The 26,142-nt window shown below is 45.9% G+C and overlaps 2 protein-coding genes across 3 annotated transcripts in view; both read right to left on the minus strand.

Moving 5' to 3' along the window:
• Nucleotides 1-4,090: 4,090 nt before the first annotated feature.
• LOC120919273 (ADP-ribosylation factor-like) lies at nucleotides 4,091-5,211 on the minus strand. The gene has a single exon (XM_040331349.1). The coding sequence runs from the start codon at nucleotides 4,996-4,998 to the stop codon at nucleotides 4,429-4,431; it is 570 nt and encodes a 189-aa protein (XP_040187283.1). The 5' UTR covers nucleotides 4,999-5,211; the 3' UTR covers nucleotides 4,091-4,428.
• An 18,377-nt stretch (nucleotides 5,212-23,588) lies between these two features.
• The window catches only part of LOC120919271 (collagen alpha-1(XVIII) chain-like), an 89,236-nt gene continuing 86,682 nt past the window's right edge, over nucleotides 23,589-26,142 (minus strand). The window contains exons 22-23 of one of the 2 annotated variants that reach the window (XM_040331345.1): nucleotides 24,674-24,880; nucleotides 23,589-23,725 (exon numbers count right to left, since the gene is read on the minus strand). In XM_040331345.1, the coding sequence (XP_040187279.1) occupies nucleotide 23,725; nucleotides 24,674-24,880 (208 nt within the window). In that variant the 3' untranslated portion in view covers nucleotides 23,589-23,724. Of the gene's footprint in view, nucleotides 23,726-24,031; nucleotides 24,881-26,142 lie in introns of those variants that run through there. The other variant, XM_040331344.1, reaches the window with a different exon arrangement.

Genomic DNA, 26,142 nt, shown 5'->3' on the forward strand with positions numbered 1-26,142 from the left:
ATTCAAAAGTAGCTCATATACCTTTTCCAGCTTCAGACGGTCACCTACAGGTCAAATGTGAACATGGACAATTGAAAAACATGGCATTTACTGAGCGTTTTTGGAGCCTCAAGCTTCGAGCTATAAAATGTTTGGGTGTGAATGAGGCTGAATATAGGTGTAGTTAAAATCTCTTTTGGTAGAGCTGATAGAAAATAGAGAGTAGGGCCCTGGTGCAGACATCCCAAGTCTCCCGCATCTCCGCTGCGGCTCCCTGCTACGCGATATCCCGGCTGCAGGGCTGATACAGTGGCGCCAGCAGCCGGCCGCGCCACACATGACACAAATTCACTATCATTTTTGCTGCTGATGCCTGCTATTACACCTCCTGACCTCTGGACGTGCCAGGCCCGGGCTGTGGGCTTGGCTTGGGCTGAGGGAGGCTCTGGCTGCCAGTGCTCGGTCTCGCTGCCCTGGCTCGGCACCTCTCCAGAGTCTTGAGTTGTCCATGCAGAGCCAGCCACAGCTTCCAGGACAGAGGCAGCAGAATTGACAGCAAAGCAGGAGGGAGCGGCTCGCCCACCAACCAGTCTGTTCCATTTAAATTGGCTCTGCCCCCTTACAGTGCTTCCTGCCTGGGATCTCTGCTGGTATCCAACCTGTGGCATTTTGGCATATGATGTGCGGCCCTCGGACTTCAGCACATCTTTAGTGGGAACATGATTAGGGTAATAGCATTGATCTCACTTGCCTCATGTAACATGTTCCTGGTTTCGTACTGTCTTCAGCAGCATATCCCCAGCCGAAAATGTAGCATTTCCACACACTCTGACCCTCATCTCCTTTATTAGCTCTGCAGTTTCTGACAGTCCTCTCAAGTATTCCATATACAGTGTAACCTCGGATTACGAGTATAATCCATTCCAGGAGAATACTCGTAATCCAAAGCAATCGCATATCAAAGCAAGTTTCCCCATAGAAGTCAATGGAAACGAAAATAATTAGTTCTGCATTGACTTCTATGGCATGCAATACCGCATGTGGCCAGAGGTGGGGGTGCCGGAGAGCCTCGGAAATACTTGGAAAGGCCTGGGGACAGCTCGGCTGAACTCGGTATTTCTGAGTATTTCCGAGTTTTTCCAAGTATTTCCGAACGACCCCGATCGGCTCTGCTCGACTCTGGTCCCCCCCGCACCTCAGGCCAAATGTGGTACGGCATGCCTCATTAGCTTGAATTCTGCTAGTTTTGCGAGACAACACATTTAAAAAAAAAAACATGCTCGTTATTCAAAATGCTTGTTAACCGTGTTACTTATTAACTAAAGTTCCACTGTATTGAACATTTTGTTGTTGCCCTTTGGCTATGTCAGGGGCTGTATACATTTGAGGCCCCCTCTAGCTGATAAGTTGACAACCACTGGTGTAGAGTATTCAAAAGACTACTGAGCATGAATTACACTTTGTTGAATAATGTGGAATATTATAAACAAATAGTATTACTAGCCACTAAAAAAGTGGTTGGCAACTTACGAGTAAAGGGGTCCTTAGCTGTGCCCCCTCCAATTTTTAAAGGTTACCTGCATCCCTGTGCTGACAATCCATAGAAGTCTATTGGTCAGAGCCACTGTGTCCCAATATGACATGCGGATGTGTGCATGTGCACACACACCCACATGTCATTTTGGGACACTGTGACTCTGTCCGTGGAGCCGCAATGTCTAATGCCGCGTACACACCATCACTTTATGTGATGAAAAAAACGACACTTTCTGTGAAGTAAAAAATGACGTTTTTGAAACTTCAATTTTCAAAGACGAAGTTGCCTACACACCATCGTTTTCACACAATGATCTTGCAAAGTGAGGTTACGTTCCACCACGTTTTACCATTGAAGCTCGCTTCATAAGTAGCTTCTGGGCATGCGTGGATGAAAAAACGTCTTAGAAAACGACGTTTTTTGCTACACACGGTCAATTTCTGTGAAGTAAAAAGTGCACTTTTGAAAAACGACACATAAAATTGAAGCATGCTTCAATTTTTTTTGGTCGTTTTTTACAAGACATAAAACGACGTTTTCCCCCACACACGGTCAATTAAAGTGACGTTTTTAAAAACGTCATTTTTTTTCATCACATAAAGTGATGGTGTGTACGCGGCATAAGGCTGGATTCACATCTATGCATTATTTGTGCTTTTTGTATTTTGCAGATTTGCACTACAGAACGTGTTTCATAGGAAACAATGTTAAAGGAGTTGTAAAGGAAAAAAATGTTTTGCCTAAAATGAATGTCTGCAAGGTAGACAGACAGAATAGTGTAATGATTCTGTTAAAAAAACGAGTAAATACCTATTAAATTCCTTCATCTATATCACCTCCGGCGTTCTAGTTTCTGTTCTCTCATTCACTTCCTGGTTTCCGGCGCTCGTTCATGTAAGAACTACATTTCCCAGTATGAATTGTGGCACGCCCAGTAATTCACACCTCCTTGAAGTCTCTAACACGTAGAGAGCGTCCTGCCGCACAGATTTAGTTCCCAGGAGGGGGCGAGCACGTCACTGACCACCGCAGTAAAGCCTCCCATCACGGTGGCGAGTAACAATCAGACAAGCAGGAAGTGAACAGAACAGGGAAGAAATAGAGCAACTTCTGAGCAAAAACTAACAATGAGGAAGTGAAAAGAGGAATGTCTGCAGGTAAAGGATTCTTATTATGAAAAAAAAAATTCCTTTACAACCCCTTTAAATGGACTGCAGTGCAAATCTGCAAAATGCAAAAAGCACTAAAACTGCATAGGTGTGAATCCAGCCTAAATAGACTTCAATGGACTGCTGGTAAGGGGACGCATGCAACACCTGTGCATTTCCATGCTGAGACAACAGGGACCTGCATGGGGCATGCAGTCAAGCGCCTTGTATGAATGGACCCAAAAGGAACACACATTTTTGTTTTAATGAAATGCTAGAGAGGACTGTCTGGGGTCTCCAAACTTTCAAAATAAAGGACCAGTTTACTTTCCTTTAGGTTTACTTTCCTTCAGGTTTAAGGGGGCCAGACTATGGCTAGTGTGAGTAAAAAATGCCCTGGTGTCATTGGGAGTAAACAATGTCTTATCACTGGCATTAGTGGGGGTAATAGTGCCCCATCATTAGTGTTAGTGGGAAAAATAATGCCCCATCATTGGTGTCAGTGGGAGAAATAGTGCCCCATTGTTTAGATCAGTGGGTGGAATTGTGCCCCATTGTTGGGTCAGTGAAGGTATAGTGCCCCAAGGGCCAGATAAAGGCAAGCAAAGGGCTACCTCTGCCTCCTGGGCCAAAGTTTGGAGACTACTACACTAGAAGGAATGATGGTCGCAAACTGCAGACATGATATAGAAGTCAATAATAAGTCATAATAGACCAGGGCAAGATTTGTGAGACTAGAAGAGATCACTATTAGAAATACCTTTACAAATCAATGCTGTCAGTCACACTATAGACTGTTGGGGACCAAGGGCCACACAAGTATCAAAACGCTGCATTTGGCCACAGGTTGAGCACCAAGGCAATAAACATCTAATAATATAGATTAGTAGTCTGCACAACAAAATGTAATTCATTGTTGCCTTTTCTTTTTCAAATAGTGGTACAAACGTTTATTTGTTTAGATAAAATTAATATTAGAAATGATTTTACAAAGTATCTTGTATTTTTACTTTTTATATTATTACTAGATTCTTTTATCCTATAAAGAATTTCTTAAAAAAAATTGCAACATGGAATTGATAATCAGCACATTTTATTAAGAGAGGAATATGAATTGTATGCATTCTCAAAATTAAAAAGGTGCATAGTAAACACCATTTAAATATACACAGTATACAGTACATAGTGTTAGCTTTCCCCAAATTTAAAGAGGATTTTAATAAAGTAAATGGCTATGAAAAGCTGAGGTCTATAACATCAAGTGTTTTATATCACATGAATGCCAAAATTAGCCCTTCATCTGTGGTGCAGAAACAGGGGTTGTTGGCTGTGGCAAACTTACCGAAGTGCCCGGGACACATTGAATTTAAAAAAATTAAACGCAGAGGCAAAGTGTAGTTTCTTCCTTTTGTCATTAGAAGGTCTGTATTACTTGTCTAAGGATATCAGTTTTGGATCCTGTAGGAATATGTGTAGTTCTGTTAAGTCATCTGTCTTAGACAAGTGAAGAAGAAGAAGCACTACCTGGGGTCCTCATCCGTGTCATTATCCTTAATCATTATATGTGTCCAAACTGGCACTATTAAAACAGATTTTTGTCCCATTAATAGTTGTGATGGAAGACCTGGAATGGTAACAGTGACTGAAGAATCAAAGAGTCACTAACAGGGCTTTTGTGCAATGTAATACAGAGTCATAGTTGCAGAGTTGTTGAAGGTATTCCAGAGTTGTTTGGAGACCATAGACAAATATGTATTTTTCATCTCAGTAGGGCTTTCTTTTCTTGAACTCTTTCACAAAGTTGGTGAGGATCTCCAGACCCCCCACAAGCCCGTCACCAGTGGTGGCACAGCATCCCTGGACATGCCATTGGTGTCCTCTTAGGCTCCTCAGCCCCAACTCCTCCACCAGTTCACCAGGTCTCCTGGCACCAAAAACATCCTGCTTATTAGCAAGTACTAAGAAGGGTACTCCTTTCATTTCATCAGCTTCCAAGATGGATTCTAGTTCTGAACGGGCATCTTTGAATCGCTCAGGGTCAGCGCTATCCACCACAAAAACAAGGCCATCTGTGTTTTGAAAATAGTGCTTCCACAGGACTCGAATCTTGTCCTGGCCTCCTACATCCCAAACAGTGAAGGTCACGTTCTGAATGGGTTCAACAGTCTCAACATTGAACCCAATAGTGGGGATTGTACAGACGGCCTCATTGAACCTTAGCTTATATAGAATTGTAGTCTTTCCAGCAGCGTCCAGACCCAGCATTATGATCCGAGCATTAGTGCCAGAGAAGTTCATTATTGCTTGGTGAAGCCTGCTTAGGAGGATACCCATTGATGCAGTTTTTCTTTACAAAGTCAGTAATGATTTGCTTTCTCTTATCTTTGTGGCTGTACATGCTTTCTGAAAACCAGACTGCTATATATTGACAGTACTTCATCTGCCAAACCTCCTGTAACTCAGCAACCAGAGAAACCTAAAAAGAATTTCCTGGTTGCGCTGTCACACAGTGTCGTGTTGGAAGATTATTCTACAACCTGTTTTGACAATGCCAGGAATGAGAGCAGCACAGGAAATGACCTCAGGATCAAAACAAAAATAACTTTATTGCAATGAACATAATCTTGCAATTACTTACACAACTATGTTTTACTTCTGTTAGGTATATTATGAATGTAATAACACAAAGAAACTTTGTCAGACTTGAAAAGAATCAAAGCATAACTAAAGTAAAAAACAGAAATTACATACTGTATACAGGTGATACTCGAAAAATTAGAATATCATGCAAAAGTTCATTTATTTCACTAATGCAACTTAAAGTGGAGGTTCACCCTAAAACAATTATCTAACATTACATCCAGCATACTAACGACATGTACAGTATGCATGTCTTTTTTTTTTTCGCCGTACATACCGTTATATTCTTATTTTCCCCCCGGCTACCCAGCAGGTACAATATTTAACCACTTCCATACCAGGTACTTACGCAGCTTCCCGCCCAAGCCAATTTTCAGCTTTCAGCACTGTCGCACTTTGAATGGCAATTGCGCGGTCATGCTACACTGTACCCAAACAAAATTGGCGTCCTTTTTTCCCCACAAATAGAGCTTTCTTTTGGTGGTATTTGATCACCTCTGCGATTTTTTTTTTTTGCGCAACAACTAAAAAAAGGCTGAAAATTTGGAAAAAAAATTAAGTTTTTATTTTTTTCTGTTAATTTTTTTGTAAATAAGTTTTCTCTTTCAATTACGGGCACTGATATGGCGGCACTAATGGGCACCGATGAGATGGCACTGATGGACATCGATGAGGTAGTACTGACGGGCACAGATGAGGTGGCACAGATTGGCGGCGCTGGTATGCGACACTGATGGGCACACATAGGCGGCACTGATGGGCACACATAGGCGGCACTGATGGGCACACATAGGCGGCACTGATGGGCACACATAGGCGGCACTGATGGGCACACATAGGCGGCACTGATGGGCACACATAGGCGGCACTGATGGGCACTCATGGGCGGCACAGATGGGCACTCATGGGCGGCACTGATGGATACTTATGGGTGGCACAGATGGGCACTGCTAGGTGGGCACTGGGCATGGATGGGCACTGTGGGGTGGCACTGATGGACACTGGGGTGGCGCTGATGGACACTGGGGTGGCGCTGATGGACACTGGGGTGGCGCTGATGGACACTGGGGTGGCAGCACTGATTGTTGCCAGTCAGTGCCCATTTGTGGGCACTGACTGGCATCTTTTTTCTTTATGTTTTTTTTTTTATTTATTTTTTAGACTTTTTTTTTTTTTTCTGGCTTTTTTTTTTTTTTTGCCCACCCTGGTGCTCCAGGGTGGGCATCCCTGGTGGTCCAGTGTGGCGATCCGAGGGGGGGCTGCGCTGATAAACAATCAGCGCTAACCCCCCCTGTCAGGAGAGCCGCCGATCGGCTATCCTCTACTCGCGTCTGTCAGACGCGAGTGAGGAAGAGCCATCGGCGGCTCTTCCTGTTTACATCGTGATCAGCCGTGGTTGGACACGGCTGATCACGTGGTAAAGAGTCTCCGCCGGAGGCTCTTTACCGAGATCGGAGATGCAGGGTGTCAGTTTTATTTTTTTATTTAAGCATCATTAAAACCACTGCTCCTGAAAAAACGACCGTTTTTAAAACTTTTTTTCCATTGATACATGTTCCCTTGGGCAAGACCCGGGTTCTCAAAGACGTTTTACGACAATAACTTGCATATTAGGCTTTAAAATGAGCACTTTTGAATTCGAACGTTCGAGTCTCATAGACGTCAATGGGGTTCTAAATGTTCGCGCAAACGTTCGGTCCGAACCGAACCGAACGGGGGGGGGGGTTCGGCTCATCCCTACTGAAAAGTAGAAGCATGCATATGTACTCAGTACTTGGTTTGGGCCCCTTTTGCAGCAATTACTGCCTCAATGCGGCGTGGCATGGAAGCAACCAGCCTGTGGTACTGCTGAGGTGTTATGGAAGACCAGGATACTTCAATAGCGGCCTTCAGCTCTTCTGCATTGTTCGGTCTCATGTCTCTCATCTTTCTCTTGGCAATGCCCCATAGATTCTTTATGGGGTTCAGGTCAGGCGAGTTTGCTGGCCAATCAAGCACAGTAATCCCACGGTCATTTAACTAGGTTTTGGTGCTTTTGGCAGTGTGGGCAGGTGCCAAGTCATGCTGGAAAATGAAGTCGGCATCCCCGTCTGTGGAAGGAAGCATGAAGTGCTCCAAAATCTCCTGGTAGACGGCTGCGTTGGTCCTGGACTTAATGAAGCACAGTGGACCAACACTAGCTGATGACATGGCTCCCCAAATCATCACAGACTGTGGAAACTTCACACTGGACTTCAAGCATCTTGCAGTGTGTGCCTATCCATTCTTCCTCCATACTCTGGCTCCTTGGTTTCCAAATAAGATGCAAAATTTGCTCTTATCAGAAAAGAGGACTATGGACCACTGAGCAACAGACCAGGTCTGATTTTCTTTAGCCCAGGTAAGATGACATTGTTTGTTGTTCAGGAGTGGCTTGACAAGAGGAATACAACATTTGAAGCCCACGTCCAGGATCTGTCTGTGTGCGGTGACTTTTGATGCACTGACTCCAGCCTCAGTCCACTCCTTGTGAAAGTCCCCAACACTTTTGAATGGCCTTTTCCTGACAATCCTCTCCAGGCTGCGGTCATCCCTGCTGCTTGTGCACCTTTTTCTTCCAAACTTTTCCCTTCCACATAACTTTCTATTAATGTGCTTTGATACAGCACTTTGGGAACATCCAACTTCTTTTGCAATTACCTTTTGAGGCTATACTTCAAGTTTCATTTCTCAATAATTTCATCCTGTTTCTTTAAAATTCTGTGTACATTTTGTCCCTCATAAATACCTTAGAATTATAAAAAAAAAAACAAAAAAAACTATCTGATTTTGTTTCTGTTATGCCTGTATCTACAGTTCATTCTAATCTTGCAATATTTCACTTTGTAGCCACCCATTCACATGCACTGATGACGGGCAATGAGGTCAAGTGAAAGAACACATCCCCAGCATCCTTTGATTAGTTGTTTGATTACTGTTCCAGAATGTAATCAAGCAACTGATGGGCAGGCTGCATAACTAAAGTCTATACCAGTATGTGCTTCCTCCCTGGAATATGCACTTCTAATGGGTGCCCAGGGATGTGTTCTTTCATGTTTGTGTAGCCAAGGTATTGCTACCGAAAGTTATTGCATTAAGTTATGTAATATGTATTCAGCAAAGGGGTTGGTTCCCTCTGGTGACCATTGAAAGTTATGTGAACATTTATTTTCTGAGTTAAAAGGATAATAGTGATGCATTGTGGGATGTGTGGTTTAATGAGGGAGTAACTCTTAGGCCGCGTACACATGATCGGTTAAACCGATGAGAACGGTCTGATGGACCGTTTTCATCGGTCCAAACCGATCGTGTGTGGGCGCCATCGGTTATTTATCCATCTGTTAAAAAAAATCCAACTTGTTTTAAATCCACGCATGCTCAGAATCAAGTCGACACATGCTTGGAAGCATTGAACTTCATTTTTTTCAGCACGTCGTTGTGTTTTACGTCACTGCGTTCTGACACGATCGTTTTTTTAACCGATGAAAACGGTCCATCAGACTGTTCTTATTGGATGGACCGATCGTGTGTACAGGGCTTTACTGTGTAAATTAGTTTGAGAACTACCAGACCCACAATGCTAAGCTGCAGACCCACAAGGCTTAGCTTCATCGAACGGCCTACTGGGTAACCATATAAAAGGTACACACGGGCCTCAACTGCCAGCAGGAGGTCTGTGTGTGACTGAGAGCGAGAGACTACGGCCTACAGCGGAGAACCGGATCATCCGCCCCAGAGGGATCTTTGGAGGACAGCCCTGCTAGCAGAGCAGGTAGATCGGTTTGTGTTTGAGAGCATTTGAAGCTGTTTCCCCGTGAGAGTGTCGGGACCGGCCGCATTGTGTGATGCCGCCATATTTTTCTACAGAGACATCATCCAGACAAGGTGTACCAGCTGGCTGAGGACCTGCAGTGGTGAGCGGCCACTTGCCCAGTAAAGTAATTAACTGAGATTGATAGAAGATTTCTGTATGATAGGTACCTCCATGCGCCAGAGAGTGCCAATACCACCAAGGCCAGGAGGAGGGAGATCCTGCAACTGATTGCAGATGATGTCAATGCATTGGGGAGTGAGGCCAGGACCCCCAATGAGATCTTGAAAAAGATCAATGATCTCCGGCGCGTGGTGCGAGGTAAGCTGGCCAAGATGACCACTCATGCCAGGGGCACTGGAGGGGGACCAGCCACTACTGTGACGCTCACTGCTGAGGAGCGGGTGGTTGCCCAGTGCCTCCACAGGCATCAAGTGGAGGGAGTTCCAGGCTTTGACTCCATTGAGGAGGTCTTGAGGACAGGTAAGTGTTTTTTTTTCTATCTGGTGTGTAGCATGTGTGGGGGTGGAAGGGAACATGTAACAAGTGTGTGGATCCTCCAACATGTGAATGTTTTGTGTCATCCACAGATGTGCAGGAGGGTGCTGGGCCATCTGGCCAGTCCACAACCTCCCCCGGACATGAGTCTGAGGCAGACCCCCATGCAAACCAGGAGTCCCCTGTTGAGGGGAGTGGCCACAGCTCTCCTCATGGGGAGGTTGAGGAGGAGGAGGTCACCAGTGGCAATTAGGTGAGGCTCCATTTGGAGGAGTCTACCCCTGTTGCTGGCACCAGTCAGGCCTCCATCAGGGGTAGCCCCTCCCACTCCTCCCCCAACAGGGCTTTCCCCCCAAGGGGCTCCCCATCTCCTATGCCCCAAGCCACATCAGGACCCAGGAAGGCGACAAGGAAGACAACCTGTACGTTGATGAAATGCCAATGCTTCCAATTGCGGTATATGTGCTCTGTGTCATGGGGGGGCCGTAGTGCCACATGTGTGCAATCAATGGCCCCCACGGTGCGTGGGAATCCTGCAATTCTGATGAAATCCCGCATTGCCTTCACCCGCAGATGCTCATGGGTGGGTCTGATGATTTGGTTGGCTATGTGTCTGAGGATTGCGGGGACAACCTGGTGCACACATCTGCTAATGGAGGATTGTGCCAGCCCAGCCACGACTCCACTTGTACGCTGGAACGAGCCACTGGCAAGGAAATGGAGTGTTGCCAGGACCTTGACCAGTGGCTCCACTGCATGTGAGCGGTGTGTCTGGCTGGTGAGGTCATCTTTCAGGGCTGTGGTTAATTCCATGATGGCATCAGGGCTGAATCTGAAGATGCGATACACCTCCGAATCCCCCATGCCAAAGACGTTTATGCGCGGTCGGTATATCCTCTCCCGTGCCCTCCTCCGTGCCCTCCTCCTTCTACGCGCATCTAAAGCCAGTAGTATAGCTATAACCATGGATGCCCCTGGCATGTTGGCATACAGATTGTAGCCTGCGCCGGAAAAACGTACTTTCGTGGATCGCCGTATCTACCTCATTTGCATATTTGCATAGCAAAACAATGGTGCGTCCAGCGTATTTTTGCACCCACGATGCGGCGGTGTAGAAAAATTACGTTGGTCGGAACAACCTATTTTTCAGGCGTATCTCGTTTTGGGGATATGGCGCAAAGATACGACGGCGCATATTTACACTTACGCCGCGCATCTCGAGATACGCCGGCGTAAGTGCTTTGTGGATCTGCCCCATAGTGTTTACAAAATAGGGGGTATTTTTATGGCATTTTTATTAATTTTTTTTTACTAGTAATGGCGGCGATCAGCGATTTTTTTTTTTCGGTACTGCGACATTATGGCGAACACTTCGGACACTTTTGACACATTTTTGGGACCATTGGCTTTTTATAGCAATCAGTGCTATAAAAATGCATTGGATTACTATAAAAATGCCACTGGCAGAAGGGGTTACGTATGTTCCCTGGGTGTGTTCTAACTGTAGGGGGTGGCCTCACTAGGGGAAATGACTGATCGCTGTTTATACATTGCATGAACAGAAGATCGGCATTTCTCTCCCTGACAGGACCGGGAGCTGTGTGTTTACACACACAGCTCCCGGTCCCCGCTCTGTAACGAGTGATCGCGTGTGCCCGGCGGCGATCACGCACGGGAGTCAGGGGAGAGCGGTGGCGCGCACGCGCCCCTAGTGGCCTAGTATAGCTACGGACTCTCGCGCAGGGGAGCCGACAAGCAGTTAAAGAAGGATTAAGCATCTCACATCTTTCAGTTGTTGTTCATTTCTTTGTCTCATTGGATTACAATTAAGTGCACCACCGTACAATTCAAGACCACTGAGCTAGCTGAAGAAAGAGACCGAACAAGATAGCATTGCCATCACTTTAGGCTGTATAATTCATAGCACAGGCTACATTGAATTGCACTCTAGAGGGAACCATTTAGTAACCTAAGTTGAAGCATATGATCTGAGTATTGTATTCACTGCTGTTTATTTATTTGTGTGCTTGGTTCATTGTGGGGAGGTGGCCCAGTAGTATTACAGAGGTGCTGGGGACCTGCTCCACTGTGTCCTGGTCCACATATCCTTAGTTTAGCTGTTTTAGGGTAAAGTGATAGCCATTGCAATCCTGAATATACGTTTCAGTTAATGCTAATAATTCTTGTTCATTTTCCATTGAATGTATAATACCTTTTAAGTTCTTTCTTTGCTCCAGTAAAGTTCTTTGTGTGATTCAGAAATCTTGATTGAGTCTATTCTTATTACTGCGAGACCATTAGAATGGAACCCAAGGTGTCAGAGGTAAGAGAGAATCTGCAGAGTTGGGATAGCCTGTGGAGTATAGAGTCAATCAGCAGCCCCCATGGGGGTACCGCTACATTTGCAATCAGCAGGATCTGATGTATCACTGCTGGCTGATATTGAGACATGGAAATACAAAAAACAGCTTCATTTAGATGGATGAACTGAGGATATGTCACAGTAAGGAAAATGAGAAAAAATTAGCACTCTCCTTCTTTTGCTATGTGAGAAACACATAACAAGACCTTTTGCCTAGAATCCATACAGTTTCACTTTTTATATGCCATCAAAGGAGGTGAAAGTAAAGGAGCGCCCGATGTACAATTGATGTGAATAAAAAAACACTTTATTGAGAGTACAGGTAATAGGAATAATGTGTTTCGGAGGACAAAGGACTCCACCTTTCTCAGGGCTGCTAATTGAATATTGTTGGAAAAGGGTCCTGATGGGGTCTGTCTAAGGCCCCTTTCACACGGACGGATAGAATGGTGCTTTTAGCTTGCTTTTTTTTACCACAGCTAGAAGCACACAATGCTTTCCTATGACACCATTCACACACTACAGTTACCTGCGGTTTTGTTACCCGCGGTTTTGTGCGGATAGAAAAAATAGAACTGGATGCGTCCAGCTGGGAAATCCCGCAGCTATCGGCACAGAACCGCAGGTAATCGCAGTGCACTGTGTCAGCTGCGTTTGGTATGAATCTTGAGGGGGAACTCCACGCCAAATTTCAAATAAAAAAACGGCATGGGTTCCCCCTACAAGATCATACCAGGCCCTTGGGTCTGCTATGGATTTTAAGGGGAAGCCTGTACGCCGAAAAAACGGCGTGGGGTTCCCCCAAAATCCATACCAGATCCATATCCGAGCAGCAACCCGGACGGTCAGGAAAGGGGTGGGGACGAGCGCCCCCCCCCTTAACCGTGCCAGGCCGCATGCCCTCAACATGGGGGGTGTAATGGAACTATGTATTCTGCCTGGACATCGATGATAATCCTACAGTGAGGCCTACAAAGGGTTAATTGTAGAGGGACTTTTTAACTGCTAAAATTCTAATGTCCCTTCTTAGTTAATTGACTCTTTTGTGTATTGTTCAAGTTAGCAGTCTTCTGTCAGGTGTATGCCGATGGGATGATCTGTGAGTGTTTATTGTTCTAAAGGTTAATTGAATTCTATTGAGAAAGGAAGGTGTCTGATCAGGTGGGTCTTGGTGTCGAAGTGGCTAGATCCTGACTAAGTGAGTAATTCAAGGAGATGTCATTATTTCAAAGTGTCTGTATTGAAGCCCCCCCCACTGTGTGAGGGGGGGCGGAGATTGTCATTGTTCCTGTAACAGTGTAACCACATATTAGCTAGGTGTATGTACCATTAAAATCAGTCTACTTGACCCTTCAAACGTAGCCTCGTCTCGTCCTTGAAAGGGCCTTCCATGGGACTAGTATTCTGCTCCTGTCACAGCGGAGCCTGACCCCCTCTCTAGATCTCGTGGATGGGGATACCAGCTGTACTTGCATATCGCAACACCAGGGAAAAGGACGTCTCCAACGGCTGATACCCTCTCACTACCTGGGTAGCCGTTACATTGGTGGCAGCAGTGGGATGAACGGGAACGTTTTATATGGGATGGTGACAGGTTATACAGATTGACCGAAGGCACAATGAGTGGCGGTGTCCCTTCGCAAAAGCGCCAACTAGTGGTACCCAGAAAGTACCGGTTGGAACTTCTCCGAATCGGCCACGACATTCTGTTGGCAGGGCACCTAGGGGGTAACCGCACCACCTACAGGATCACCCAGACTTTCTTTTGGCCGGGGATCTCGAAGGATGTGCGACGTTACTGCAGCACCTGTGACGTATGCCAACGGGTAGGAAAAAGAGGGGACCACCCTAAGGCTCGACTGTCACCTATGCCCGTGATCAAGGAACCATTTAGCAGGGTAGCAGTCGACCTAGTGGGACCTCTACCTAACCCCAGTCCCTCAGGTAAGAAATATATTCTTACCGTAGTAGACTATGCTACCCGCTACCCGGAGGCCGTCGCTCTGACGAATATCCAGGCGGACACTGTTGCCAGTGTGCTCGTCGGGAAATTCACCCGAGTGGGGTTCCCTCAGGAAATCCTGTCCGACCGAGGGACCCAGTTTACTGCAGACCTAACCCAACAGTTATGGAAGGTCTGCGGTATTAAGACCCTGCTTAGTTCACCGTACCACCCTCAGACCAACGGTCTCTGTGAACACTTTAATGGTACCCTCAAGCAATTGCTGCGGACCTTTACGGCGGAATACAGAGACTGGGAGCGATTTTTGCCGCACCTCTTGTTTGCCTATCGAGAGGTACCGCAGGAATCCACAGGGTTCTCCCCCTTCGAGCTGCTCTATGGACGGAGAGTGCGAGGCCCCCTCGACCTCATCCGGGAGCACTGGGAGGGTGAGACAGAACATGAAGGTGTCCCCATCGTGCCATATGTGCTGGAAATGCGGGACCGCATGGAACAGTTAGCTCGGATGGCACAGGACCATCTCCAAACGGCTCAGGGACGACAGAAACACTGGTACGACCGGGGTGCCCGTCAGAGAACGTTTCAAGTGGGCCAGAAGGTGCTGGTGCTTAGGCCTGTCAAAGGGAATAAGCTCCAGACCTCATGGCAGGGCCCTTACAAAGTAGTAGCGCAAGTCTGCGATACTACATATGTAATTGCCAGCAGCCAAGATGAAAGGGTCCAGAAGTCCTTTCATGTAAACTTATTAAAAGAGTATCAAGAAAGACCAGAGGATGTAGCAGCCATATGTATCCCAGCCACTGAAGACCCTGACAGCTTACCCATCCCAGATCTATTAGCAGATTCGGAACCTAAAACTCTGCTCAATACGATACAGCTAGGGGAGCGGCTACTTCCCGCAGAAAAGGGACAGATGCGACAATTGATAACTGAGAAAGGGCTGACATTTTCCCAGAAGCCCGGGTACACTCTCTTAGCGACTCACTACGTAGAGACCCCAGGACAAAACCCTCTCAGACAGACTCCCTACAGAATCCCTGAGGCAGTAAAAGAGGAGATGAGGAAGGAAATACAAGAAATGTTAAGACTGGGGATCATAGAACCATCTGACAGCCCCTGGGCCTCGCCCGTTGTCCTAGTACCCAAAGAGGACGGAACAACCCGATTCTGTGTCGATTACCGATGCCTCAATGACAGAACCGTGACCGATGCCTACCCAATGCCCCGAGTAGACGAGCTATTAGATCGCATTGCCAGGGGACGCTTTCTGACCACAATCGATCTGTGCAAAGGGTATTGCCAGATTCCCCTGTCCAAGGAGGCTATCCCTAAGTCGGCATGTCACCCCATTTGGCTTATTCCAGTTCAAGGTCATGTCATTTGGGATGAAGAACGCCCCAGCCACATTTCAGCGCTTAGTGGACCGCCTCCTTGATGGCTTCCAGGATTTTGCTTGCGCGTACCTGGATGACATTGCGATCTATAGTGAGACTTGGGGGGAACACTTAAGGGATGTTGAGGCTGTACTGGATCAGATTAGGGCCGCCGGCCTAACCCTGAAGCCAGAAAAATGTAATTTCGGGATGGCAGAAGTCCAGTACTTGGGACACAGAGTGGGGTGTGGGAAACAACGACCCGAACCCGCTAAGGTTGAGGCTGTAGCCAATTGGCCAACTCCCCACACTAAGACCCAGGTACTGGCATTCTTAGGGACAGCGGGGTATTACAGAAAATTTGTCCCTGACTACAGTACCATTGCCAAACCCCTGTGACCCTGTGGCCCCCCACCCCAAAGCACCTGTCCCCATGTTGATGAGGACAGGGCCTCTTCCCGACAACCCTGGCCGATGGTTGTCGGGGTCTGCGGGAGGGGAGATTATTGGAATCCGGGAGCCCCCTTTAATAAGGGGGTCCCCAGATGCCGGTCCCCCACCCTAGGTAAATGAGTATGGGGTGGGGTCCCGGTCTTTACCGCCATCTGGCTCTTTTCCGCCGGAGGCCCCGCTCTCTTCTTTAGCTCTTTTACAAGGGGGGGGGGGTGCCCGGGCTTGCTTCTGTCGCCTTCTGCCTTCTTCTTCTCTTCTCTTCTTCGATGTTGACACATCGCTTCCTCCCGCTGTAGTGCTGTGTGCGTGGCTCACACTGATTTATATAGGTCTCTTATGACGTCACAGTCCCATCATGCTCCGGGTGCAGGGACAGAACGGCTTCGGGTGCCGGCATCGCGGGTGCCCTGGACAGGTAAGTGTCCATATTTTAAAAGTCAGCAGCTGCAGTATTTGCAGCTGCTGACTTTTAAAAAAAAATGTCGGCGGAACTCCGCTTTAAATACCATTGAATGTTTTTGTTATACCTGACCTATTCCATAACTGCACAAAAATTTGCTGTTGATTGTAGTAAAATCTATGTAGCAAACAGACAACATCCCAAGAAGTCTTATCAGCCCTATCCAGTTCAACTTCTGTACTTCAAAACCTCCAGTGATATGGAGTTGAGCAGAGAGGGGGGTGCTCTGCATTTCACTTTGTGTCCTTGGGGGACAACACTGCTCCTCCATAAATACAGTAGGGTGAGTGAACGTTGTCACCCTACTACAAGAAGTGTGTTATTTCCAGGATTACTGGGTGAAAATGTAGGGGGGAAAAGCCTGATAAAAGAAAACAAATGTAGTCACCACATCTAAGAACTTCTTAGGTTTTGGTACACTTTAGCAATAATAGAAGATATTTCCTGGTGCTAAGCACTGGTAGAAGGAAAAAGCCAAAGAGACAGGAAGTGATAACAAACTCCTGACAAAGGTTCTAACCATGCCCACTCTGTTACAAACCTCAACCCCCTAACCCCCTAAATTGAAATATCTATTATACATTTGCTTATTTTACTGCAGGTAATTATATAATATATAACATTTTTATTTTATTGCGTCAAATGTAATTTTATAACACAGGTGTACTGGCTGCCTGCTATAGACACTCCTTTTCTATAACACCCTTTATATGTGATGTGATCTGTCATTCTTGGATTAAAGAAAGGAATTTCCTGTCTGTTCTGTCACATCAGGCTACGTTGGAAGATTTCCTCCAGTGCGTATTACCAAGTCTGACCCTGAAGTTATTGTCTCTTTTGTGAGGTCACTTCCTGTGCTTAGGACAGCAAAGGTCACGGAATCCTCCAGCACAGAGCAAAGTGACAGAGCAGACTGGAAGTTCCTGTGTTATGTCACTAGGCACAAATTACTGTCTCTTTATTAAAGGATGTCTCTTTATCAAACCATGTGGATTAATCCCAAATGAAAATCAGTTTTCTGAAGTTCTACAGTACTTCCTGTCCTTCGGTGACAACACTTCTTCTCCATAAAAACAGTACGATGAGTGAACGTTGCCACCCTAGTACAGGAAATGTGTTATTTCCAGAATTACTAGGTGAAAAAGCCTGATAAAAGAAAACAAATGCAGCCACCACCTCTAATGATGTCTTGGGTTTAGGTAAACTTTAAGCTCTGGCAGAAGATATTCCCTGGTGCCTAGCACTGGTGGAAGGAAAAGCCCCTTAAAGGAGTTGTAAAGGAATTTTTTTTTTTTTTTTGCTGAAATTACTGTTTACAGGGTATAGAGACATAATAGTTAACTGATTCCTTTTAAAAATTATTAAAAATAGATAAAAATCAATCATATAATGTGCCTGCAGTTTCAGATTCACTTTTCATCTAGTTTCATGCTTCTGTGAAGGACAGAGACACAGAGCCAATACAGGGCAGTGTTTGTTTTTAAAATGAAACTGATTGGTTCTGAGGGGTTTTAGACACAGAGAGAAGCTCCCAGTACTTTTTTCATAAGGAAACAGACAACCAGGAAGTGTTTAGAACAGAGAAGGATTACAGCAAAAACGAACAATGAGGACATGAAACCAGGACTGCATTAGGGTAAAGGAAGCTATTTAGCTAAAAAAAAAATGTCCTTTAGTGACCCTTTAAATATAAAAATCTATTATACATTTGCAGGTTGTCATAATATTTATATATATATACACACACACACACTACATACATACATACATACACACACACACACACACACACACACACACACACACACATATATATATATATGTATGTAATATTGTGATGATGTGGGGTGATTAAGCTCAGGTGGTGTATGCGTTTTCAGGAACACCGCTCAGTCCAGACTATTTTTAAGGGCATGGCAGCCCGATTTTATTTAAACGAAAACAAACTTCACAGAAAATCTTCCCTCGCAGGGGTTCCGCTTCATACACACTTTTCCATGGATTTTGCTCCAAAGGGCGTTGGCCGTTAACTTGTTCTGCATACACACGGCAGGACTTTTTCAGCCAACTTTCACCAAATCACATGTTTTTTGAGCTCTTTACCGCCACCCTGTGGGCAACTTCTGCTATTGTTATCTGATCTTTAGCATTGGTTCTGAGCATGTGTGTTTGTACTTTAGTCCGATGGACTTGTGTACAGACGATCAGATTAGCCGACGTAGGACATTTGTTGCCGGAAAGTTTGTTTGTTCTCACAGTGAACATTTGTCAGATGAAAAAGCGAAAAAAATTGTCCGATGGAGCGAACACACGGATTGTCTGCTAAAACAGGTCCGTCTGACATTTGTTGTCAAAAAGTCAGACTGTGTGTATGGGCGTTTAGTCAAACTCCCTCCTGGAGTTTACTTGCTCAGCTTCGTGCTGCTTGGTCCTTCAGACTGTCACCTGCAGCCTTGTGCCAGGTACACACAAGCGGAAATTCCGACAAGAAAAGTTCGATGTGAGCTTTTGGTCGGAAATTCCGATCGTGTGTATGCTCCATCGGAATTTCCGACAGGAAAAATTTGAGCGCTGGTTCTCATTTTTTCCGACAAGAAAAGTTCTTGTCGGAAATTCCGATCGTCTGTATGCAATTCCGTCGCACAAAAAAAACACGCATGCTCGGAATCAAGTCGAGGCATGCTCAGAAGCATTGAACTTAATTTTTCTAAGCTTGTCGTAGTGTTGTACGTCACCGAGTTCTTGGCGGTCGGAATTTTGTGTGACCGTGTGTATGCAACACAAGTTTGAGCCAAAATTTCGTCTGAAAAAAAATCCGCGGTTTTCTTGTCGGAATTTCCGATCGTGTGTACGTGGCATTAGACTCCTAGAGACCACCTGTGTCTCTCGTGGAGCTGTCTCCACCTGAAAGCCCTCCCGACTCCTACACCAGGCCACCTGCCTGTAGGGTGGCGCTGTTCCCAAGTGTGAGCCCTGAACTCTCCTCCTGAGGGGAATATAAACCCAGCTCACAGGTGTGCAATCAGTATTCCTGCCAAAATCAGGTATACACCGCTCACATGTACCTGTGACACAGGTCTTATCTCCACATATCATCCTCCCCCCCTGTTTCTCACCGGAGGGAGAAATACAAAACCCTTCTTCCTAAAGGGGCACTCTACCCACCTCTTTTTCCGGGTGTGTTTCCACATGCACTTCTCCCTAATCTTTGGGGTCCTCCCATTCTTTTCACCTCCCCCAGACCTACTCTCCCAGGACTGTAGGGGGCCTACTTTTACACCCACTGTCAGAAACTGACTTTTCGGAGTACCTGGCTCAACTTCAACCAGCACTATCTGTTTACAAGGTTCGCTAATACCTGTCTGGTTACCCTTGGCAACCAACGTCTCAAAAATGCACAATTTAACATCACCAGGGGCTCTTGTCCCATCACCTGATAGGACAGTGTCTGAGGAGGGACCCCACACAGGCCAGCAGTTACTCCCTATGGGACCTTCCCACAGTTTCACATCGCCCCCTGTGATCTAGACATGTGCATTAGTTTTCGTCCGAATGCATTTTCGTCCGAATTTTGGGTAAAAAGAACGTGCAGAATCCGAAATCCGAAAGATCCGACATAAAAAAATGCTTTATTTTCGTTTTCGTTGCTACAACAGTTCGATATAGATAGGAGATTCGACATGACGCTGACAATAGCAATCTGTGTCTATCGATTCTACGGACAAATGTGCCTAACCTTAACTCTATTAGTCCAAGATTATTCTACATAGAGAGGAAAGATTAGACATTATACAGACATGAAGATTCGACATTATAGAGACAGTGTTGGGGTAGACCATTCGACATGAATGACGAACATTCGACGAAGCAGCGAAAAACAAACAAAAGTTGAATCTGTCATTGAAGGCTTATGGTGTCTGTCGAAAGTTCTAAAAAGATTCAACAAGCAGCTAAACTGTACAACGCCGCAATCGTACATTTCCGGTCAAACGCTCGGCCCATAGGCTATAGAAGAATTCGAATGTTGGCTGACTAGTAATAATAATTTATAGTAGTAAAAATAAATAAAAATATCCCATAGTTTGTAGACGCTATAACTTTTGTGCAAACCAATCAATATACCCTTATTGGGATTTTTTTTTCCGACCAAAAGCAAAATACATATTGGCCTAAATTGATGAACAAATTAGATCTTTTTGAAAATTGTATTGGGTATGTTTTATAGTAGAAAATAATAAACAAAAATATATATATATTTTTTTTCAAAGGGTTCTTTTTCTCTTCCGCCGGGCACCCCCGCTGTCTTCTTTCAGCTCTTTCACCATCTTCTGCGTCGCCTTCTTCTCCTCTTCGATGTTGACTCGACGCTCCCTCCCGCTGTAATGCCGGGTGTGAGGTGCGAGGCGATTTATATAGGCCTCTTATGACGTCACAGTCCCAGCATGCTCCGGGTGGTGACACCACCTGGAGCATGGTGTCTGTGACGTCATAAGAGGCCTATATATATCGCCACGCACCTCACACCCGGCATTACAGCGGGAGGGAGCGTCGAGTCAACATCGAAGAGGAGAAGAAGAGAAGAAGGCGGCGCAGAAGACTGGGCCCCCACTGGTGAAAGAGCTGAAAGAAGACAGCGGTGGTGCCTGGCAGAAGAGAAAAAGAACCAGAGAGTGGGAGAAGAGATCGGAGAAGTCGGAAGAAGGGAGAAGACCGTGCTCCCGCTGGTAAAAGAGCTGAAAGAAGACATCGTTGGCGCCCAGCAGAAGTCGGAAGACCCCCGAAGTCGGAAAAAGACCCCCGGATCTGCCTAATAAACTACTTTAAAAACCTGTGTACTGTTTTTTTATTGACATTTTTCTACCACCAGGTGAATGGATAGGGGTACGATGTACCCCATACTCATTCACATAGGGTGGGGGGCCAGGATCTGGGGGCCCCCTTATTAACCGCTTAAGCCCCGGACCATTTTGCAGCTAAATGCCCAGGCCAGGTTTTGCGATTCGGGACTGCGTCGCTTTAACAGACAATTGCGCGGTCGTGCGACGTGGCTCCCAAACAAAATTGGCGTCCTTTTTTCCCCACACATAGAGCTTTCTTTTGGTGGTATTTGATCACCTCTGCGGTTTTTATTTTTTGCGCTATAAACAAAAATAGAGCGACAATTTTGAAAAAAATTCAATATTTTTTACTTTTTGCTATAATAAAAATCCCCCAAAAACATATATAAATTTTTTTTTTTTCCTCAGTTTAGGCCGATACGTATTCTTCTACCTATTTTTGGTAAAAAAAATCGCAATAAGCGTTTATCGATTGGTTTGCGCAAGATTTATAGTGTTTACAAAATAGGGGATAGTTTTATTGCATTTTTATTAATTATTTTTTTTTTACTACTATTGGCGGCGATCAGTGATTTTTTTCGTGACTGCGACATTATGGCGGACACTTCGGACAATTTTGACACATTTTTGGGACCATTGTCATTTTCACAGCAAAAAATGCATTTAAATTGCATTGTTTGTTGTGAAAATGACAGTTGCAGTTTGGGAGTTAAACACAGGGGGCGCTGTAGGAGTTAAGGATCACTGTGTGTGTGTTTACAACTGTAGGGGGGTGTGGCTGTAGGAATGACGTCATCGATCGTGTCTTCCCTATAAAGGGAATGACGCGATCGATGTGCCGCCACAGTGAAGCACGGGGAAGCCGTGTTTACATACGGCTCTCCCCGTTCTTCAGCTCCGGGGAGCGATCGCGACGGAGCGGCTATAAACAAATAGCCGCGCCGTCGTCCCGGATCGCTCCCCGAGGGAACCCGACCGCCGCACGCAGCAGAGGGGGTCCCGATCGGACCCCCCACCCGCTAGAAGGCAAGGGCGTATATATACGCCCTTCTGCCTGTCCGTGCCATTGTGCGGACGTATATAGGCATGCGGCGGTCGTTAAGTGGTTAAAGGGGGCTTCCAGATTCCGATAAGCCCCCCGCCCGCAGACCCCAACAACCAACGGTCAGGGTTGTCGGAAAGAGACCCTTGTCCCCATCATGCCCCATGGTACGGCTCAGGAGGGGGGGGGGCTCGCCCGTCCCCACCCCCTTTCCTGACAGGCCGTGCTCACATAAGGGTCTGGTATGGATTTGGGGGGAACCCCCACGCCGTTTTTTCGGCGTAGGGGGTTTCCCTTGAAATCCATACCAGACCTAAGGGCCTGGTATGCTCCTAGAGGGAAACCCATGCCGATTTTTTATTTAAAATTTGGCGTGAAGTTCCCCTGTGGGAGGGAGGGGCTTGCCTTAGAACAGGTTCACACTGGGGCGACTTCCTGTAAAGTTGCCTCACTGTGAACGGGTATCCGACTTGGAGGCGACTTCCATTGAAATCAATGGGTACAGGTCACCTAGAAGTCGGATTGAAGTAGTACAGGAACCTTTTCTGAAGTCGGAGCAACTTCAGTAGTGTACATTAAGATGGCTCCATTCACTTCCATTCATTTTCTCGACCGCGCGACTTGGGGCGACCTGGGGCGACTTGAAGTCGGATCCCAGGTCGCCCCAGTGTGAACCGGCTCTAAGGGCGGGTTATAAACCCTCTTAGTTTTTTTGCCATCGGTTTCCCATAGGGACAGAGCCAATCAGGAAGTGGGTGGAAAACCCTGGTTGTCACCAGAACTAGTGTCCCCATTCAGGTGTGGATCTAGAGTCTAGTCTTGGGAGGAGCACTGCCAGAAAATATGTTTTTTTTGCGGGCAATTTATCGGGGCAATGGCTGGTGTTGGCGCTTCCATCATCACGGCACCATGGTTGTTATGGTGTCAGGATGATTGAAGTGCATTATTTATATTATTACATTGTAATATAAAATGAAATAGTTCAACTCAACATAATGCAAAATCAGTGGGAGCCCCGAGTGTGTCACTTGCCATGTCACCTGCCTACAGATGTGGATTGTCATTTGCCACTCCCTGCCACAAGTTGCAGATTGTCACTTGCCACACGTTGCTGATTGTCACTTGCCACGTCACCTGCCCCACTTGCTGATTGTTACTTACCATGTCAGCTCCCACACATTGTGGATTGTCACTTGCCACATCCCCTGCCACAAGTTGTGGAATTTCACTTGCCACGTCACCTGCCACCAGATGCAGATCGTCACTTGCCACACGTTGCTGATTGTTACTTGCCATGTAAAGATCCACCCAATAGGACCCAGGGATTGCCAACATCCCAATTTAAGGAACCATAAAGAAAAAGTACCCCCAAAGAGATGTACTCAAGGGACATTAAGGGCAACTGATAACCAATCAAATTATAGAATTATACACATTTTATTAAAGATAAAAAAAAATCTGGTGCATACATCACAATATATAAAAAATACATAAAAAAAAAAGAGCAAAAGTGGATCAAATAAGTATGGTTTTCTAGTGCTGACCGATTAGGAGTCCTTTCTTCAGGGGCATTCCATACGGAGTATTTATACTATACAATATTCTAAAATAAAAACATAACACAGATTAAAATCAGGTCACAAAAACAGAATCAACAGGAGCGGTGTTGGAAGTGAGTCTAAGGCCCCTTTCACACTGCCAGACTGTTCAGCTCCACCTGTCAGCTTTTTCGGTGGACCTGAACAGCCGTTCCATACAGGTCTATGGAGTATCAGACGGATAGCGATACGTCGCCATCCATCCATGGCGGATGGGATTGGGTGAGATCTGATGAAAACGGACATGCTGTCAGTGTTTATCCGATCTCTCCATAGGAGACAGCAGCGCTCGACAAGCCCCTCCCCGCTCAGTGAGCAGAGAGGGACCTGTCATCCACCGGCTCAGCAGAGATCAACGGAGAGATCTTCCACTAAGCTGGCGGACCGCTGCAAGTGGATCCGCCCAATGTGGAAGGGGCCTAAGAAAACATACCAATCCAAAATGGGGTCAGCGCTTTGAGTGCCACCAGATACAGAGCCAGGAAGTAGAAATTCTAGTTTTATACAATGTCTATTATGGCCTAATGTTATCAGGCTGTTGCGTATAAGGATATAAAGTAACATGCTTTCAACAACTTTTTCGCCCTTATTAATAGCACAATGTTATTCTAAAATAACTAAGTGTAGCCAGAATGACCACATATAGAACCACCTCAAAAGCTCCTAACTAGCTTCTACCTATAATATCAGAAATTTAAATGGAAGGCGAAGAAACTGCTGATTACCAGTTATGGCTGGTTATGAATTCACTTTTCTCTACAACACTCTGATATTGTTTTACATGCGACAGATTTACACTAAGTAGTAACATACACCTATGTATACATATGGTTGAGTGATTTTCTGGCTTTTAAGTAACTATTATCAGTCTTTTAGCACCCAGGAAAAGAGTTTTTCCTTTCATTCAAGAAATAACACATGGATTGTACAGTCTTCTGGTGCTCTGTGCTCACCACATATCGTAATAAGGAAAGGCTATTTCAATGCACAGAACAGCTAATGGTTGGCTACAACTAAAGGAGTTGTTTTCCTTAAGCCAGTGCCCTGTAGTCGGCGAAGCCAAGCCTTCTGCGTTTGTGTGGCTTCTCCATTCTTTGCAGTTCCGGTTACGTATGGTTGTCCCCCTTTGGCTGGATCCATGCCAGAAGGACTTCTCTGACCTGGAAGAAAGATAGAAAGAATACATTTGAGAAAAAAAAAAATTAAGTAAGTGGTCCAGTTTTGTTCACCAACTCTCAGGAAGCATGTGATTGAACTGGAGAGTATCCAGAGAAGGACAGCGAAGCCAATAAGGGAGCTGGAGGGCCTCAGTTATAAGGAATGACAACAAACATTAAACGTATTCTCCCTGAGAAGAGATTCCTAGGAGGAGATTTGATAGCAATATACAAACAAATCCTTGAATGGTGACTCTAAGGCCTCGTACACACGACTGGACATGTCCGATGAAAACGGTCCGCGGACCGTTTTCATCGGACATGTCCGCTGGCAGATTTTGGTCTGATGGCTTTACACACCATCAGACCAAATTTCCCGCGGACAGCGAACGCGGTGACGTGGCCGCGCCGTCCCAGCTATGATGACGCGGCGACGTGCGCGACCCTGGAAGGTCAATGCTTCCACGCATGCGTCGAATCACTTCGACGCATGCGAGGGCTTTCGGCCGAGCGGACATGTCCGGTGAGTCGTACAGACTCAAACATGTCAAACATGTCCGACGGACAGGCTTCCAGCGGACATGTTTCTTAGCATGCTAAGAAACATTTGTCCGCTGGAAACCTGTCCGATCCCCCGGAAAATTGTCCGGTCGGCCGTACAGACGACCGAACATGTCCGCGGAAACTGGTCCGCGGACCAGTTTCAGAGGACAGATCCGATCGTGTGTACAGGCTAGCGGACAGATTTCCAGCGAACAAAAGTTTCTTAGCATGCTAAGAAACTTGTCCGCTGGAGAGCTGTCCGTCGGACATGTCCACTGGTTAGTACGTCTAACCAGCGGACCGAAATCCCGTGCATGCGTCTAATTGATTGGACGCATGCGTAGAAGCATTGAACTTGCGCGATAGAGAACATCGATGTCGTCTACGTCACCGCGTTCTCTGTCCGCGGGGATTTCAGTGTGATGGTGTGTACAGACATCAGACTGAAATCTCCGAGCGGACATATCCGATGAAAACGGTCCGCGGACCGTTTTCATCGGACATGTCCTGTGGTGTGTACGAGGCCTTACATTGGGAGGACACTGTTAAATCCCAATTTCTGACATTTGGCGTTTACAAGTTAAAATCCGTATTTTTTGCTAGAAAATTACTTAAAACCCCCAAACATTGTATATATATATTTATCTAGAGAATAAAATGGCGATTATTGCAAATATTTTATGTCATACGGTATTTGTGCAGCAGTGTTTTAAACGCAACTT

This window comes from Rana temporaria, chromosome 12 (genome assembly GCF_905171775.1).
Source record: "Rana temporaria chromosome 12, aRanTem1.1, whole genome shotgun sequence".
In the NCBI taxonomy this organism is placed as follows: Eukaryota; Metazoa; Chordata; class Amphibia; order Anura; family Ranidae; genus Rana; species Rana temporaria.

Coding starts and splice junctions, on each gene's coding strand:
- LOC120919273 (XM_040331349.1), bottom strand. CDS start 4,998: ATGGGTATCCTCCTAAGCAGGCTTCACCAAGCAATAATGAACTTCTCT.